The sequence below is a fragment of the Epinephelus fuscoguttatus genome, linkage group LG23 (assembly GCF_011397635.1).
Source record: "Epinephelus fuscoguttatus linkage group LG23, E.fuscoguttatus.final_Chr_v1".
Classification (NCBI taxonomy): Eukaryota; Metazoa; Chordata; class Actinopteri; order Perciformes; family Serranidae; genus Epinephelus; species Epinephelus fuscoguttatus.
In genome coordinates this window covers 14,837,006-14,854,630 of record NC_064774.1, presented here as the reverse complement: position 1 = coordinate 14,854,630, position 17,625 = coordinate 14,837,006, and the positions used below count along the sequence as shown (strand labels likewise).

Genomic DNA, 17,625 nt, shown 5'->3' with positions numbered 1-17,625 from the left:
GGCCTCTGCTGACATCAGAACGCAAAGAGTGTTGGTAGGGCAAGATCATTCACTTCCAACTACATCCTGTTATGTTGAAAGAAACTGTTTAATTATCACATTTTCTTGTCTACCTTTTCACTCGGAGTCAGTCAGTGATGACATCCAACTTCAAAGCCAAATTAACCTGCTGTCATTTTTAATAGCATGTATGAGAAAATCTGGAGGATGTTTGTGAATCAGGGGCTGACTGGTAGCTGTACGCATGCGCAGGATCATTTCCCGCCCCGCTTGGAAAGTGGCCAAAGTGAATCATCTTGACATTTTACTTCATCTTTGGTTGTTGGATTCTGGGAGAACAGCCATTTTTCGTGTCCCAGCTGTTACATCTTCGAGAACATCACCTTTTTTTGCTAAATAAAACTTTTTAAGGGGATGAACAGTCAGTAGCGGCACGTTTAAGAGCTTTCTTGCCGTCCTCCATCGTCAAGTGACAGTCTGGGTAAGTTAAGGTGAAGCAGGAGGTAACCGTTAACCGTTAACCGTTGGGAGCTTCGCCGGGGCGGCTGTTAGCTAACTTACCGACTGTGTTTGTAATCGTATTAAACTACAGTGAGAGGTGTGTGAGCTATTTCGGTGTGCCTTGTGCTGCCAGGTTAACGTGAGAAGCTTGAAATTCGCAAAACAGGTGTGTGTAGCTAGTTCATAGCGCCTGGCTTCCTTCAAAGTAAGCTAGCGTAAACGTAACGGTTAGCGTTAGCGCTAATTACAAACAAACGTTAGCATCCGTTGCTGTGCTAAATGACGCATTTAAAATAAAAGTACAGCGCTTTCATTCAGTAGTGTAATTCCCTCATTCATTATAAGCTGCATTATCGTGTTTGAGAGCCCAAATTGCGTAGCTAAAATGAGGTTTTTATTTTGAAAAAACACATCCGGAAGTAGTTTGATTTACATCACTAGGCTTGACAGTGGACCGTCTGGAGCATCACAACATTGTCCTGCTGCTTTGTTCGAGGGACAGAAAGCATCGCACTTGTCTTCGATGAAGGTAAATATACGGATACGTGATATTTTAATGAGCATGAAGTCACAGTTATGTAGTTTAAAGAGATGTATTATGAATAGGCTGTCAAATAAAACGCTACATCCTCGGCGAGGTCCGTGAATGTGTCATCTGCAGGCACCACTCGCCGGTGCTTTACCTGTGAAACAGCACTTTTTAATTTCTTCTATTTAACATTCTTATCTGTGTATATGACAGGTTTTGTAAATACTGTACAGTCGTTTACAACAATATGCATCAGTGTGTGTTGTGTAACATCTTGGTGCTCGGGCCTGCACTGTTTACAAACAGCTTTCATGTCGTAACCAGACATTTTAACGCATTTTCAGTGAAGAGCAATTATTTTTACCTAACATCTGTAACAGCTTTGTCCTATTTGAACACTGCTCTCCATTGTCGGTCACCTTGGTTGATATGCAGCCAAGCCAAACACTGCCGCCCCTCCCGGCCACAGGCCTCGACCATCCACCGGCTTATTTATATATCTGTGGCTTAAAATAGCCATATTAAAGATGCGAGGATAAATGATGACATTAATTACCAAGATGCTACTTTTACATGTTTCGCAGCTTCCCTCTCTGCATTGGCACACGGTGTATTTGAAAGGAAATGTGAATATTGGTGCATTGCAGTCAGTGTGTGAGGCGGATGGGAGGGGGGGAGAGGAGGATGGAGTTGGGTGAGGGAGAGAGCGAGTCAGACAGAGAGAGAGAGAGAGGGAGAGGAGGGAGGGAGGGAGCAGGAGAGGAGAACAGGTGCACCTCCATCAAAGCAGGAGAGGAGAGAAAGTCACGATGTTGCACAATTGGCTCCTCTGTCCTTTATGCTGCTGCTGCAACGGCTTCATTTACAGCTGGTCAATATGTAGACCTGCAGGCCGCATGCTCAGGATAGGAGATTTACTCTCTCTGCCTGGATCTGTCCACAACTGGGAGATGTGTTTTTATTTTGGTTTTCCATGTATAAAGATACAGCTTGAATGTAGTCTTCTCCCAAAGGCTACATGAGGAGTACATTCCGAATTTATCTGCATGTCATAGCAGAGGAAAGAACAATGAATGCCTCTGTTTCTTTTCATGACTCATGATGACCAATAACATGACTAATAATTTCTTTTTAGGGACCATGTCACCCACTGCTTAGAAGAAATAGCCTAGGATTAATCAACATTTTTGAATAACTGATTAAGTAATGTATCAAGCAGAAATTACAAACATTTGCTTGATCCACCTTCACAAATGCGAGGATTGACTACTCTTCTCAGTTTTTTGTAATAGTAAATTAAAAATCTTTGGGTTTTGGACAATAAAAGGTACAATTAATTGATATAGAATATAATCATTAGTTGCGGCACTGATCACACGATCATTATTAAAGAGAAAGTGTATAAGATTTAGGTGGACTTAGTGGCATCTAGCAGTGAGGATTGCAGATTGCAAGCATCTGAACTTCTCTTGGTTAGAGTTTCTTCAGTGTTCATTATTCAGGAGGTTTTTAGTGTGAGCCAAATTATTCGCAGAGGTCTCTTCGTCTCCAAAAACCAAACAGACCAGGTGAAAACACAGAATAGAGCAGTTTCACATTATAAATCATTGTTTCTCCATCACTTTTTGGCATGTCAGACACGGTCTTTTAATCTAGCACCTCCTAATGTGTGCTCATTCTCTGATAACTTAAGATTTGGGCGTTTTACCGGGAGCTGAATTATCCATAGAGGTCTCCTCCTGTCCAAAACAGACAGACCAAACAGACAGACCCAGTGATTGAATCAGCTAAAAATACTGAAGAAAGCAGTTTCATGTTAAGCATTGGTGTTTTTCCGACACTCTTGTGGAGGGGCTTCTAACTAGGTTCATTCTAAGGTATCGAAAACAAAACATACATATTGTGTTATATTCAATCTCTGCCAGCATATCCCACTAAATCCTACACACTGGACCTTTTAAGATAGCGAGTGGACGATAGGAGTACAGGAGTATTTATTCAGTTTTGTCTAGTGATGTAGGACAGTGTTGTATTAATGTCATGAGCCTGAACACTGGAGCAGCATTTATTGTTCAGCATAAACATGAAACATCAACATTTTTCACAAGCATCCTTTGTATTTGGTTATTAAAGTAAGACGTGTTGAGCAGGACATTAATCAGGTAAATAAACTACATAATGGTGTCACTTTTTCATATTATATCAATATTGGTTTATATGTCAGCTGATAAGGAACTTGAAGTTTCAGTACAGACACGCCAAAGATATGTTTAAACTATCTCAGATAACATTGTCCATGCAGATCCAACAGTCAGGGTCTGGTTCATGTTCTCCAAGGTTGTTAGATTTTGTCATTATCACCTCACCCTGAATCAGTCTCTTTAGTGGAACAGCAGCTCTGTGGAGTGACGTCTCATTTTAATTTGCTTTACTGGTCAGTGGCAGCTGCTGAGTCACTTTCAAGCTCAGAGGAATCCTCTTGTAGTAATCTGTGGGTTTTACCTATACATACACTACTCACACACACATTATCGCTTTCCACCCAAGGGGCACGTTATGCAACCATGAAATGGGAAACTATTATTTCGCCGATGACCTCTTTGAAATTGAGTACGACAGTGAAAGGGGCATCTGGGGGAAAGTATTAGCAGCATTAACTTTCTTTGTACCTTATCTGGTCTGTTGTGTCTTTTTGTCTCATCCACCTCCACACGACCTCAGTGACCAACACATAAAGGATGTGGTTGTGTTGAGCACCTTGTGGGTAAATTGTGAGTGTGTCAGGCACAACAGGACATGAAAAAGACAAAGCACACTCAGCAAAACATGCCCTATCCCCCTGATAAATAAAACAGTTCCACTCTTGTCATGCTTGTGTTCTATTTCTGTCCCTTTCCCCATAGTGTGTATGAAACCAGGCAATGTCCACCATGGTGTATCCACGTGAAGAAGCCCTGGAGAGACTGAGCCAGGATGAGATTGTGCTCAACACTAAGGCTGTCATGCAGGGCTTGGAGACGCTGCGCGGCGAACACGCCCAGCTCCTCAACTCGCTGCTGGACTGCGCCCAGCCGCCTGCTGCCCAGGAGAAATCTGGGCTGCTCCGCAAGAGTCTGGAAGCCATTGAGCTGGGCCTGGGAGAGGCACAGGTAAGATAATGAATCCTCTTTTTTGATTTATGGGGTGCATTTAAGGTAGCAAAGACGCCAGCAGCAATGTAGTTTGAAGAAATTGCCATGTCTTTACAATTTCAGCTGCTAAAAGTTTTATTTTCCCTTTCCCCCAGGTGATCATCGCCCTGTCGAGCCACCTGAGCGCCGTGGAGTCGGAGAAGCAGAAGCTGCGTGCCCAGGTGCGCCGGCTCTGCCAGGAGAACCAGTGGCTGCGGGACGAGCTGGCGGGAACGCAGCACAAGCTGCAGCGCAGCGAGCAGAGCGTCGCCCAGCTGGAGGAGGAAAAGAAGCACCTGGAGTTCATGAATCAGATCAAGAAGTTCGACGATGACGTCTCGCCCTCGGAGGAGAAGAGCCAGAGCGCTGCTGGCGGCAGTGGGGGTGGAGGAGACACTTCAAAGGACAGTCTGGATGACTTGTTCCCCAATGATGATGACCAGGGACCAGGTATGACATCAGCAACATCAGGTTATTAGACTTCAGCTGTTCTTTGGTAGATGAAAAGAAGATGCTAACACATTTTATAGCAGGGCTGCAAGTAACAGTTATTGTCATTATCTGCTAATCAGCAGAGCCCGAAATGACCTTTTCCATGCAAGGATTTACATTCCAGTCTAAAGGACCAGGTGCCTGATACTGGAGGAGAGTTACCGGTTGTGGTAGACCACAGGAAGAAGAGACTATTGGTTGTGTTCTGGGTAGTCAGAGCCATTTTGCATGGCTGACATTTTCCCCAGTAGTAACAACCAACGTTGAGTCAGGTCAGACGTGTCGTAGCACACAGTGGTTTGTAAAAGTATAAGATATAAATGCACATTAAGATGAAGAGAGGGCACGTATTTATTCTGTATGGGTCCTTGGATATTTGGTAGATATTATAGTGCATACAACGCAGGTTCTTTTGTACGTATTCCAGTATTTTTGTCTTGCTGCGATTGAAGGGTGTAAGAAGTTGTTTCCTTGGGCTTTAAGTAGATATCCATAGAAGGATAGTCTCCGTGAAGAAGGTTGATATCACTTTTACATGAATCTTTAGGTGCTTTGGATATTTAAAAAAGTCACACACTCATTCACTCTGCTTCCACACAGTTATCCGCAGGGTAAGTGGGGCTGCAGAGGCCTGAATGCACAGCTAGAGAATCAATGCAGTTTGTGTTTAATGTGAGGAGTGTCAATAGGAAAACACCCAGAGCTTAATACAGTCATGCCTTTCAGTATCGGAAATGTTCAGACCTCAACTGCCCCTGAAGCCTGAATTTAAAGAGTAATTTAAACTGAGGCATGAGTTGTTCTCAAGCAACTCCTTGTATAAATGGCAAACACAGTTTAACCCTTTAGCAGTGATGTTGTTTCAATGGGATATCAAAACCGATCTGAAGCAGGAGCTGTGGTTTAGTTAATGCCATAGAAACAGAAATTTATTCATTCATTCTCTATGCTTCATTCACTGTCTAAACAAAGCTCAAGTCTTAGGCTGGATACATTTATAGATTCATGACAACAAAGTGAAAAACTGCAGATGGAGAAGATCAGTTATGTCGTGCATTAAAATGTATAGCTTACTCAGCGTTCCTCCCCATTAGGCAGACAGTAAGTGCTCCAGTCTCTTGGTCTCTTCAATTATTGATAACTGAATACTGATGCATGCTTCTGAAGTTTTGTTTCTCAGCTGGTTTGCTGTTAAAATGTACTGCACATTGAGCCGTAACATGTTGAAGCATCTGTTCTGATGATCATTTTAGGTTTAGTTCAGATTCACCCTCAACCATTTTCTGCTAGTTTTGCTTCATTTGATCATTTTTGTATGGAGCAGCTATTTACTTTTATTTTTAAGAGCAGAATAGTCCTTTAAAACCCTGCAGAGAGAGGAAACTGAGGAGGTCAATCAGAAACACCTGTGAGCAGTCGGGGAGGGGGAAAACTAACAAAGGAAGCATGGAGGCAAACAGAAAATAGCAGCAAGAGTAGTACAAAAAAAATAGATTTCATCCAGGTTGTGGACTTTAACACTTTGAAATTAAAGTAGTAAAATACAGAAAAAGAAATAGAGTGGCAGCTGGATTTCCCTGGGCAACCATGTGCTGCTGGATAAGTGGTGATCCCTCGAGCAGGTTTGACTCAATGTTTTTAATCCTCCACTTGTCCTGCTTGGATCTGGCACTCAGCTTTATTGAGTCCTCCATTTTCAACAGCTCTCCGAGCTTCTTGTATAAATGTAATAAAACAAATACTGCACTCTTATGACAGGCATTGTGGGATAGTTTTGGAACACAGCTGTAAAAGCTAGAAGGCATTTTGATATCCTCCCCTCTGTTCTACAGCCCAGCCCAGCGGAGAGGTAGCGGCCCAGCAGGGAGGCTACGAGATCCCAGCCCGTCTCAGGACGCTCCACAACCTGGTCATCCAGTACGCCTCACAGGGAAGGTACGAGGTGGCCGTGCCGCTGTGTAAACAAGCCCTGGAGGACCTGGAGAAGACGTCTGGACATGACCACCCTGATGTAGCCACCATGCTCAACATCCTGGCTCTAGTGTACAGGTGAGGAATGGAAATGAGGTTGTTCAGTAAAGATTCATATACAATTTTTCAGACTTTAAACTGCTGTCATTCTGTTTTGTCCTCCAGGGATCAGAACAAGTACAAAGAGGCAGCCCACCTCCTGAATGACGCCCTGGCCATCAGAGAGAAGACGCTGGGGAAGGATCATCCAGCTGTGGCCGCAACCCTCAACAACCTGGCTGTTCTGTATGGCAAGAGGGGAAAGTACAAGGAGGCTGAACCTCTCTGCAAGAGAGCGTTGGAGATCAGAGAGAAGGTAAAAACCCACAAATGTTTTCTGTACATATTTAAACAGTTTTGTTTATGTTTGTTTTTAACCACCAAGTCTCCTATTAATAATAAAAGACTGTGTGCTCATAACTTTGTCTTCAGGTGTTGGGGAAATACCACCCAGATGTAGCCAAGCAGCTGAACAACTTGGCCCTGCTGTGTCAGAACCAGGGCAAGTACGATGAGGTGGAGTACTACTACAGACGAGCCCTGGAGATCTACGAGTCCAAACTGGGAGCTGATGACCCCAATGTGGCCAAGACCAAAAATAACCTGGTAAGGACACCATTAAGATAGTACACATAGTTAAACATTTATCAAACAGTACTGAAAATGCTCTGTGTCTTCTGCTCTTCTGTATTTTAATCTTATCCCGTGATGACATATTATTCCTAATTTTACAAGCATTACTAGTCTATACACATTAATAAAAGATTGTTGGTATTGCTTGTCTTCAGGCTACGTGCTACCTGAAGCAGGGGAAATTCAAAGATGCTGAGGCTCTGTACAAAGAGATCCTGACCAGGGCACACGAGAAGGAGTTTGGATCTGTCAACAGTGAGTAGAGTCAACTTTTAAACTGCAGAGTCACACTGATGTCGACATTATGACAGTCATTTTACAGGGTGGCTCCTTTATGTTTATTTATTTATGTTTAGGATTTTATATCATCAAAGTGTGTATGTTTTAGTGTCAACAGCTGATGTAGGTTTCTGCATAGCGACATAACTACATTTTGGCATATCTAGACTGATAAAATAAGATCCAAAACACATTTGGTGGTTGATTCAAATGCAATTCCAATTGGATTTCAACAGATGGGTCTCAGTCTGGACGCTCTGGACACTCAGATCAGATTTTAACATGGCTTTGAACACAATAGAGTGCTTAAGAGGACATGAGGAACAACAGTCTGTGGACAGATGCTGAAATATAGTCGACGGCAAAGTGATGGACCACCATTTCTAATGCTGCCACATTGAAAAGTGGTGTCACCAGCATTGCGATGTAGTAACTGACGCCTACATCGTTACCACGGCAACCCATGCAGTTAGGCTGATGATGTCTGGGCACACAAATCTGATCTGATTGTGCACAGTCTGTCTCTAAGATCTGATTTTAGAAACAAATCTAAGAAGTCTGCAGTGGAGCCTTTGTGACTGAGCCGAACAGTCAGTTGAGGCAGCGATAGACCAGCAACTTCCGTGTTCAACGAGGTAAAATTACTGTTCTTGTCAGTGAGCAATGTAACAGCTCCAGCTCCCTGGAGAAAAACGCAGATGGAGCCGACCTCCAAGTATCTGGCACTGGTTGACGTGGACAAGGCTTGGACAAGAAAGCGCACTTTCATGTTAGAATTCTGTTGCAGACTTGTGTTTATTTAGTGCAGGAAGTGAAGGAAAGAACATTTAAGTCATCAAAACTATTATTATTTTCAGCTCTGTCAGAATATTTGTGCTTAACTGTCCATCTGAGAATCCTTAATCTTTCCTTTCCGGTGAAATTTGGCGTGAACAGTGACTGTTTTTACATAATATCCAGCACTCGACCCATTTTTCAGTTCTGACTGCTGCTTTTTTGGGATTCAGGATTCAGTCACACCCTGATCCCTCCTGTCGCTCCCAGTACTCTCAGCAGGTCAGAGGATTATTTCGTGCCATTGAAGCGTGCGGTGCGGAGCGGCTTAATGTCGATGTTTCCCTCCTGCTGCTGCTAAGCCTATCAAACCCTTATGTGCTCACAGGCCCAGCACGAGAGAGGGCCTCGGCAGGAATTTGGCGTTGCACGGGTTTGATGAAAGGCCGTTTGTTTTTATTTACAGACAGAGAGGCTTTACTCTAGGGTCAGTCCAGGGATCCTTTTATTTTCTTAGAGATTCATTTGTTTATTCTTTTCTTGGCTTGTTTGGTTTCTGCCATTTATTTATAGTGCTGTTGTCCACTCATGGTATTGTTTGTGTATGTCAAATATGATTTCTTTGTCCTCATTTTGCAGATGACAACAAGCCAATCTGGATGCACGCAGAGGAGAGAGAGGAGAGCAAGGTCAGTGATTTAGGTTGGCCTTTTTTCCATTGATGTTACTGGCTGGCAGGCAGCTTATTATGGAAATGGACTGGGCAGTAAGATGAGAATGATGGAGGATAGGGGACTATACAAATGACAACAGGGACATTTTAATAGGCTCTTTAATAGGGCAATGCTTCATACTTGGCTCTTCCTGCCCCCCCCTCTGTCTCCTCTTTCTGCATCTCTCTCTATTGCTGTTTTCCCTAGGGTAAGCGCAAGGACTCTGGCCCGTATGTAGAGTATGGAAGCTGGTATAAAGCCTGCAAGGTGGACAGGTGAGTCAGACATGTGAATTCACCGACACATGCAGGAATCATTGCCTGATATTGGACAGAAGTGACTGTTAACATGCAGAAGATATCCTGTTTTTTGCCCATATTTCAAAAGAGAATATTCCCACTGAGCTGTTTACATGGCTAATGAAAATGAATATTCCACCAACTTTCCCATTTACATGCAGCTGTGCATGCTCAGATTAATGTCCCCTAACAAGTCGTTTATCATTTCATAATGAGGAAAAGTGGAACAGCTGGAGTTGCTTGTGCCAGGATTTTTTCAAAGTTTCCCACAAGTGGCGGACTTGTTTGACTGTGCGAGCACACCCTCCCTCTTTAATTCCTTTATTCCTTATGAGAAGACGTTGCTTTAGAACAGCCTTGAACAGTGTCTATGTTGTCAGTGGTGCTTGCCATTGTTGTTATTACACTCCACTTCTTCAATTTGACAACAGCTTGACAACGGTGATAGTCCCACCCGTTGCGCTGCATAGATCCACCCTGGATTGTTGTTTTTTTTTATTTAAACCAAGAAACTGTTGTTTCATGTCACGATTCCAGACAAATCAGTCAACTCCTGGAGTGGGCTGATTTGAAGGTGTGGTCCCAGGCAATAGAAATCTGGAAGCAGATGACATATTTCATAATAAAACAGAAAATTGCCACAGTTTTTGCAAATAAAATCACAATATTTTGACCATTTATGTGCTGCAAAATAATCTCAAAATTTGTGGACTCTATTCAGCAGGTAAAGGGTCAGTTTACACTTTAAACACTCAGCGGTAGGGCTCTAAACAGAAACGTTGCTCATATCTTTTATTATATATTTTTAAATTCTGAATCAATTTAAGGATGCCAGTATAAGACAGATCTCCCATTTCTCAGTTTGTCCCAGGACACAAATTAAACCATGTGACAGTAAAAGTCACTGTAACAGATTTAAGTGGGTCATTAGGGAGAGAGTTCATCGTTTGTTCTCACCTCTGTTCAGTTTGTCTTGTCCAATATCCAATTCTAATAAAGGGAGCAGGCTCTGATGCTCAGGCAAACTGATGTATTAGTTTAACCTTGGCTAAACTATATATTGCAGTCGTGGTGTATTACCGCTGCAGTTTCCAACCGTGTTACAGCTCAATTCATCTTTGTTTCATCGAAGGTGAAGGGAACAAAGATTTACTTAGTTAAGAAATACTTAAAGGTCCCACGTTTCAGTCAGATGTATGTTTTTTTTCTTCATTATAAAGCAGGTATAGATGCTTTATAGATACTGTGAAAGTATCAGAGCTCCTGATCCACAGAAAAATGCAAGTCCATATTCAGAAACTGTGCCTTTGAACGAGACGTCACGACTTGTGTGAAGTTGTGATGTCACAGTATTAAACATGGACTTAAGCTGTTGCCTAGCAGTGCAGATCCAGCGAAACGGTCTATAAAGATAGAAGGTGCCGCTGCAGTCATTCCCCTGGCTGTAGTGACAGTGCAGAGACGCTGACCCGGAAACTCTGACCAATCAGAGCAGAGTGGGCTTTTTTGGGAGGACAGCTTAAAGAGACAGGCGCTAAAATGGAGCAATTCAGACAGAGAGTTAATACAAGAATATTCAGACGGACAGCAAGACGAAAAATGTGGTGTTTTTTTTGAATATTAAAGCACGTAAACATGTTCCAGTAGAAACCCAAAATACAAGTATGAACCTGAAAATTAGTGATAATGAGACCTGTGTTTTTTTTTGCAGCCCCACAGTGAACACAACCCTGAAAAGCCTGGGAGCATTGTACCGTCGCCAGGGCAAACTGGAGGCAGCAGAAACACTGGAGGAGTGCGCCAGCAAGTCACGTAAACAGGTGCTGCACAAACTCACAGAGCGGTTGAAATACAGCCGTTAGATTAGACGCCTGGGCTCTTTTTTTCAACGGCTTGTTCAGTTAAGAGGCCTGATTAGTTCAACAGGCATTCCAGCTGTGATTTATTAGCCCATAAACTATGATTTAAAGATCAGTCATGAAGCTATTGTGTGTTAAGTGTAGTAAAGAGCGTAGACGTGCTGTGTGAGCTATTGGGAAGAAGCTGTAATTTTCTTTTTAATCCCTGTGGTTGCTTCTGTCTGATCTTTGTTTTTGTCTGTGTGTGTGTGTGTGTGTGTGTGTGTGTGTGTGTGTGTATGTGTGTGTGTGTCCTCTGTCTCTCTCTCTCTCAGGGTATTGATGCCATTAACCAGAGTAAGGTGGTGGAGCTGCTGAAGGACGGGGGAGCTGGAGGTGGCGACAGACGACACAGCAGGGAAGGAATCAACGGGCCAGGGGGACAGCGAGGCGAGAGCGAGGGCGACGACTCCGCTGAGTGGAACGGGGTCAGTCTGTGCACGCCAATTCATTTCACTTGTTCCTCAGCACTAATGGAAGTATTAATAAGTTCATTGTGTAAAGTACACGGTGCAAGGTCATCACAGCTTTGCACACAAGGCAGTTAAAATCACATCAGTGATTTAATTATATGAAGAATTTAAAAAGTAAAGTTCAAGTGTCCTTTAGTGAGGCACCTGAGCCCAGAGCTGTGATTAAACATGAGAAGGAGCCTTTGCAGTCTCTCCTTAATATTTAATATCTCCAGTTAATGCTGACTTTGCTTTGTGTTTGATCTTCTCTCAGGATGGTAACGGGTCTCTGCGTCGCAGTGGCTCCTTCGGGAAAATTCGTGACGCACTGAGAAGGAGCAGTGAGATGCTGGTGAAGAAGCTGCAGGGGAGTGGACCACAGGAGCCACGCAACCCAGGGTAAGAATATTGTGTGTGTGTTACTGAGTGTGTGTGTGTGTGTGTGTGTGTGAATGTGTTTCGTCAATCTGGAGGTGAGTGTAGGGCTGACATTAATGATTTTTCCATGAATTAAACAACCGACAGTTCACATCACAAATATATTTAATTAACAATGAGCTTAAAGGGTCATTCATGACCACGAGAGCAGAATTTGGTGGAATATTCTTATCACAAAGGTTGACCATTTTGGACCCCCTCCATCTGCTAATGAAGCGTAGTACATGTGTCTGAAAGATCTGGAAAACCGACCTTGTTGCTCTTTTGATAAGATTTTTGTTTCACTAAATTTACTGTCAATTTACAACAGAGTGCAACAAATCCTCACATTTGAGAGGCTGAAGCCTGTAAATCTTTGGCATTCATGGCTGATAAATGACTGTTATTAAAATTGTTGCCAATACATTTTTTGATGTTTAGTTTATCAATTTACTACGTTTTTTGGCAGTAGTTGTGTCTTTTGTTGGAAATCAAAGATGTAGACTTTGGCCATTTTAGGCTTCCCCACTCTGCCCTTTACATCCTTAAAGTCCCAGTAGGTTTTCAATTTGCGCATAAAAGCCCTGAGTGAAAACCTAAAAAATTTGGAAAACTCTTGAAATATTGTATAAAAGTTTTTATGCTTGGAGAGATGGAAAAGTTGGTGTAATAATAAAAGACATATGAGACTAAGTGCAGTGGAAACAGATTCAGGTAATCCATGATGACGTACCGTCACTTTATAGGCCACTGCTTTTCTATGCACACAGGGCTGTTACCAGAACTCTTTCAAGACAGCATTACTGTAATATTAGATGTTCAGAAGTCTATTTCCATTGTCCAGCATGCTCTGTTTGAGGTTTGACTCACTCTCTTTACGTCATTTTGTAGCACCCTCTTCCACAGTGACACCTGAAGAATTAGCACCAGCCACTGCTTATCTCGATGAACCAACTCTCACTATTTGCATAACAGTAGTGAATGAGAAAGTGCAAAAATTTGTACTGCATTTGGGCAGAAGCCCAACTAGGGAAATGTAAATAAAACTTTCTGTAATGTGACATAACTGAATATTAGATTGTGGTATGATTACTAGGGCTGCAACTAACGATTATTTTCATTGTCGACTAATCTGTCGATTATTTCTCCGATTAGTCGACTAATCATTTTATCGAAAAATTTGTTAAAATGTTGAAAACTGTCGGTCTGTCCCTCCCAAATCCCAAAATTATGTCATCGAATGTCTTGTTTCGTACTCACGCCAAAGTGTTTTAGCTCACCATCATGGGAGAGTGTGTAAAGCTGCCAATATTTGAACATAAGAAGCTGCAATACGAGTATTTTGGGGCACTTTTATAGTACTTTTCTACGAAAAATTACTCAAACCGATTAGTCGACTACTAACATAGTCACCGATTATTTTAATAGTCGATTAGTCATCAATTAGTCGACTAATCTTTGCAGCCCTAATGATTACAACAGGAAATTTGAAATCACATCCTTCAGATTTGATTGGACCGATCTTCAAAAACACTGGTTGGTTTTACCTGAAAACAAAGACAAATCATGGAAATATAATAATTATGTTGTTAATGAGTTTTTAATGGTTAAGGCTCACTGTTTGACTGTACTGTTTCGCTCAGAATGAAGAGAGCAAGCTCCCTCAACTTCCTGAACAAGAGCGCTGAGGAGACCACACAGGTACGACAAAAAAATGTTGCAGAAACTTCTGCAGATGAAATAACTACATGGGAATATCTGTTTTGGGATAATGCAGTGACTTATTATTGCTGCCCCAGTAAAAACACATAGACGTTCTTCAACCACAATATATTGTCCGTTAGGAGTTTTAATACTGACTGGTCTGTTTTCAGGACGCCAACTCTGGACTCTCAGACTGCAGGGGACTAAGCGCCAGCAACGTGGACCTATCCAGACGCAGCTCCCTGATTGGCTAGACAGAGCCAGGGGGTGGGGACTCAGGAGTCACAGAGCGGCCCGGCGAGGAGAGGCTGTTTGCAGCTTGGTTTGATCAAACAAACACACTAAAAGCTCAACGCGAGATCAAACACTTGCACCTGCAGCATATTTTTTAAAGAACACTGAAAAAGAAAAAAAGCATTATCACACTAAATGTCAGGTCGCTGCTGCTGCTTCGCTGTACAAACCGCCACCATCGATCACTAAAGAGAATATTTAGATACACATTAATCAGCATGCTGCTTACTAGAACGTGGAATGTCTGCACCTGAACGCCTCGTGTTTGTGACTCATAGCACCGTAGCAAAGCATCGTATCCGAGACCTTGTCTTCGATCTCCATGTGCAGACACTCAACCTTAGGTAGGCTAAATGTACTCCGGTTTCAGTTCAGAGACAAGCATTGCACTCTGTATATTTCACCAGTAGCATGAACTATTTGCTGATGCTAACCGCCCATCGAATGCATATCACAGATGGTAAAAAATGGTACGATCCACTTAGATTTTAACAGGGAACACTGAAGAGAATACAAGCAATCTTTGGGGATTTTCAAAAAACACATTAGCACTAACCATTTAAACCTCACTTTTGCCTTCTTGTTTTTTTTTGTGTATATACAGTTTTAAATTATTTCATTCTTTGTATATAGTGCACTTTGGTTTCTGTTGTTTTTCTTTGTTGTTTACACTATTGGGTTAAAGAGGGTCACAGCTGGAGAAAATACTTATCGGAGGGGGAAAGACTGGAAAAGAAAGAGGGAGTGAAAGAAGGAAAGAAGAGAGAAATGGGCGCTTGGCTCATGGTGTCAATGAAGGTCAAAAATGCTGATAAATTTGGTACCTCAGTCTCTGAAATCTGCTGACGTTTCAGTCTAAACTGTTGTAATGCACTTTGAGCGTGACAGTCCTGTACATGGTAGCTTCCACTGAGGCTTCTACTGGTCAGGCTTAAAATTAATTGTCTCTGTGCCGCAACAATCAGTCTTGTGAGCAACCGAAATGAAAGTTATCAGAAAGTTTATTTGAAAATAAATTTACAAATGAACCTCAATCAATTCCTCAAAAGTCCCAGTGAAACGTCGACTTAAGCTTCTGTACTGTGACAACAGAATATTAAAGCGGCACACAGTTACAAGAAAGATCCTTTGCACCTGATTGGACCGCTAATCAATCTCCCTTGACTTGTTTGTGTTTTTATGAACCATGTGGTCATGGTGACGTAAACGCCATTCTTGCCACAGAAATTTCAGCGTATCTGCTGGCTCTCATAGCGGTCAAACGGTGGTCAGACTCCGCCTACTTGGCACACCACAGGTGCACACAGGCATGGTAATTGTGCAGACCACTGTTTTCGCAACACGCCTCCTCCCCCGCCATTAGATCATGAGGCGGATGAGGTAGGGATGAATAAATTTGACCTCCAAAATATAGTTTCGGAAATTAAAACAAAGGTTTTGCCCACCGTTTTGCTCTGTCAGCTACTATGAACTCGTGTGATTGGATGAATTTTTGTGGCGCGAACACCCCTGAGTACAGGATGTTCGGTTTTAACTGGTTTTACAAAAACAGAAAAGACAGGGATTTCATTTAAATTACTTGTTTTTTGACATGTGTTTATCATATAACAACACAGGGACACAGGATTTAAAAATGTAATTTTCATTTCACTGGGTCTTTAAACCCTCCTAAATACTACCTACTGTATGTGGCACGACAGGAAGTTTAATTAAACACTATAATCTTTGCTTTCAGGTACTTTTACCTCAGTCTGCCACAAAAAACTTTGGATTTCCAGACTTACAGCCATAAGTCTGAGTGATAACGAAATAAAACGCTGTGAAAGAGATGTTTAAATATAATTTGTTTACAATCATTAAAGCAGGATATTCAAGGCATAAACAACCCTCATTTAAGTATCTGTAAGTATCTTTAAGTTTAAAGCTGGTGCAGTGCATCAACTGAAATGTTTACTTTGGGATTCCTCTTGTGAATTATTTTGTGTTTCCCTCTTTCTGTTGCTGAATAATATGTATCATTTTGTACGAAACAATCCTCAGTGACGGGACGGACTTCATCAGTCGTAATCAAACACTCTCAGAAATCTGACTGTTGGCCATCCGTCCTCAGTGAACTTTGTTGCGTTTTCCTGTTTTGGACCTGAGCTTTTATGTTGGAGGTACTGAAAAGTGATTATTTGAATGTTCGATTTTTATGTTGATTGTGGGGTCTGGTGGCATTTACACTGGATTTTTGTGTTGTGCTGTTTTCCACTAAAACAAGACCAATACCAAGAGAACTGTCCTCAGAATGTACACGTCGATATCACGCTCGGCAAGTTGTGCTCCTCATCAGATTGTCAAGGAGTTGCTTTTTTGGGCTTTATCTGCAAGTTTTTCTCCACCTTGCTCTTAAATTTTCTAGCACAAAAAGCCAAAAAAGGTCAAATCTTGACAATTTGAGTTTGATTTCAAAAACAGGAAGACGCAGGTTTGTTGCAAAGGCATTTTGTCCACGGCGGTGCATGCACACCGTCGCCATATGCCTCAATAACCTGACATCGCCCTTCTTGAAATCCCCTTTGATGAAGTCACACTGCCGAGTCTAAAAAAAGTGCTAACTATTCTATCAGCTTCTGATTGTGCTGAATGTGCAAGGTGGCGCAAGTTTAAGATGAAGAAATACACGCACGAAGGCGAAGAAGGACTGAAGTAAGTGTAAACGCAGGATGGAGTCAGTGTTGGGAAGATGTCACAGGTGGAAAAGTGCTTTAAGTGTCGTTCGCAGCAAATAATGTACAGAATAATCCTTTATATGTATGTTTACTGTATGTTCACATAAAAAATGATGGGTATTCCTTTAATCGCACACACTCTCAACACCATGTAGCTGTGTACAGACGTTAATGCAACACTGATTTGTAGTTTAAGGTCTCCTGACTGTGAGTTCGTCTACACATCATACTGTAACACCAATACAAGCAATCCTTTACTGTATTAATCACTTAGTCACCTCTGGGTTGGTCCAGTGTCTTCTGACTCTGTATTAATCCTAACCTCCGTAAATATGAACATGAATGTTGCTTAATAAAACAGCTGAGAGAAATAAAACCTGTAAATGTTTGTTCTGAATCTCTGTTGCAGGAAGATTTTGATTCACAGCGTCAAAGATGAATCAGATGTCCAAATATTTATGGAGCCACGGGTGGTGAATGTTGTGGGAACGAGGGTCATATATATATATATATGTGTGTGTGTGTGGGAACTCTTAACTCCAGCTCCTGTACTGCTGATGATTTGATGGATCTTATTGTGAAGGGGCCAACCTCATGTGTATTTTATCAAAGGTTCAATAAATACAAACTCCACTTTTCAAACTGATTCTGTGTCTCGTACATTTTCATCCCCAAAACTGCCAAGATGACTTGGACCATTTCAAAGCGTGTGTGTGTGTGTGTGTGTGTGTGTGTGTGTGTGTGTG

The 17,625-nt window shown here is 42.1% G+C and overlaps 1 protein-coding gene across 2 annotated transcripts; it reads left to right on the top strand.

Annotated features, from left to right (window-relative positions):
• Nucleotides 1–330: 330 nt before the first annotated feature.
• klc2 (kinesin light chain 2) lies at nt 331–17,491 on the top strand. Of its 2 annotated transcripts, none has more exons than XM_049568425.1 (14): nt 331–481; nt 3,934–4,179; nt 4,317–4,650; nt 6,525–6,741; nt 6,829–7,018; nt 7,135–7,308; nt 7,491–7,590; nt 9,028–9,077; nt 9,309–9,376; nt 11,112–11,220; nt 11,574–11,726; nt 12,025–12,149; nt 13,811–13,868; nt 14,042–17,491. In XM_049568425.1, the coding sequence occupies exons 2-14, from the start codon at nt 3,952–3,954 to the stop codon at nt 14,123–14,125; spliced, it is 1,890 nt and encodes a 629-aa protein (XP_049424382.1). In that variant the 5' UTR covers nt 331–481; nt 3,934–3,951; the 3' UTR covers nt 14,126–17,491. The 2 variants fall into 2 exon arrangements, with proteins under 2 accessions (XP_049424382.1, XP_049424383.1); XM_049568426.1 differs by lacking the exon at nt 331–481 and adding an exon at nt 935–1,030 and having other exon boundaries at nt 14,042–17,490.
• Nucleotides 17,492–17,625: the final 134 nt, after the last annotated feature.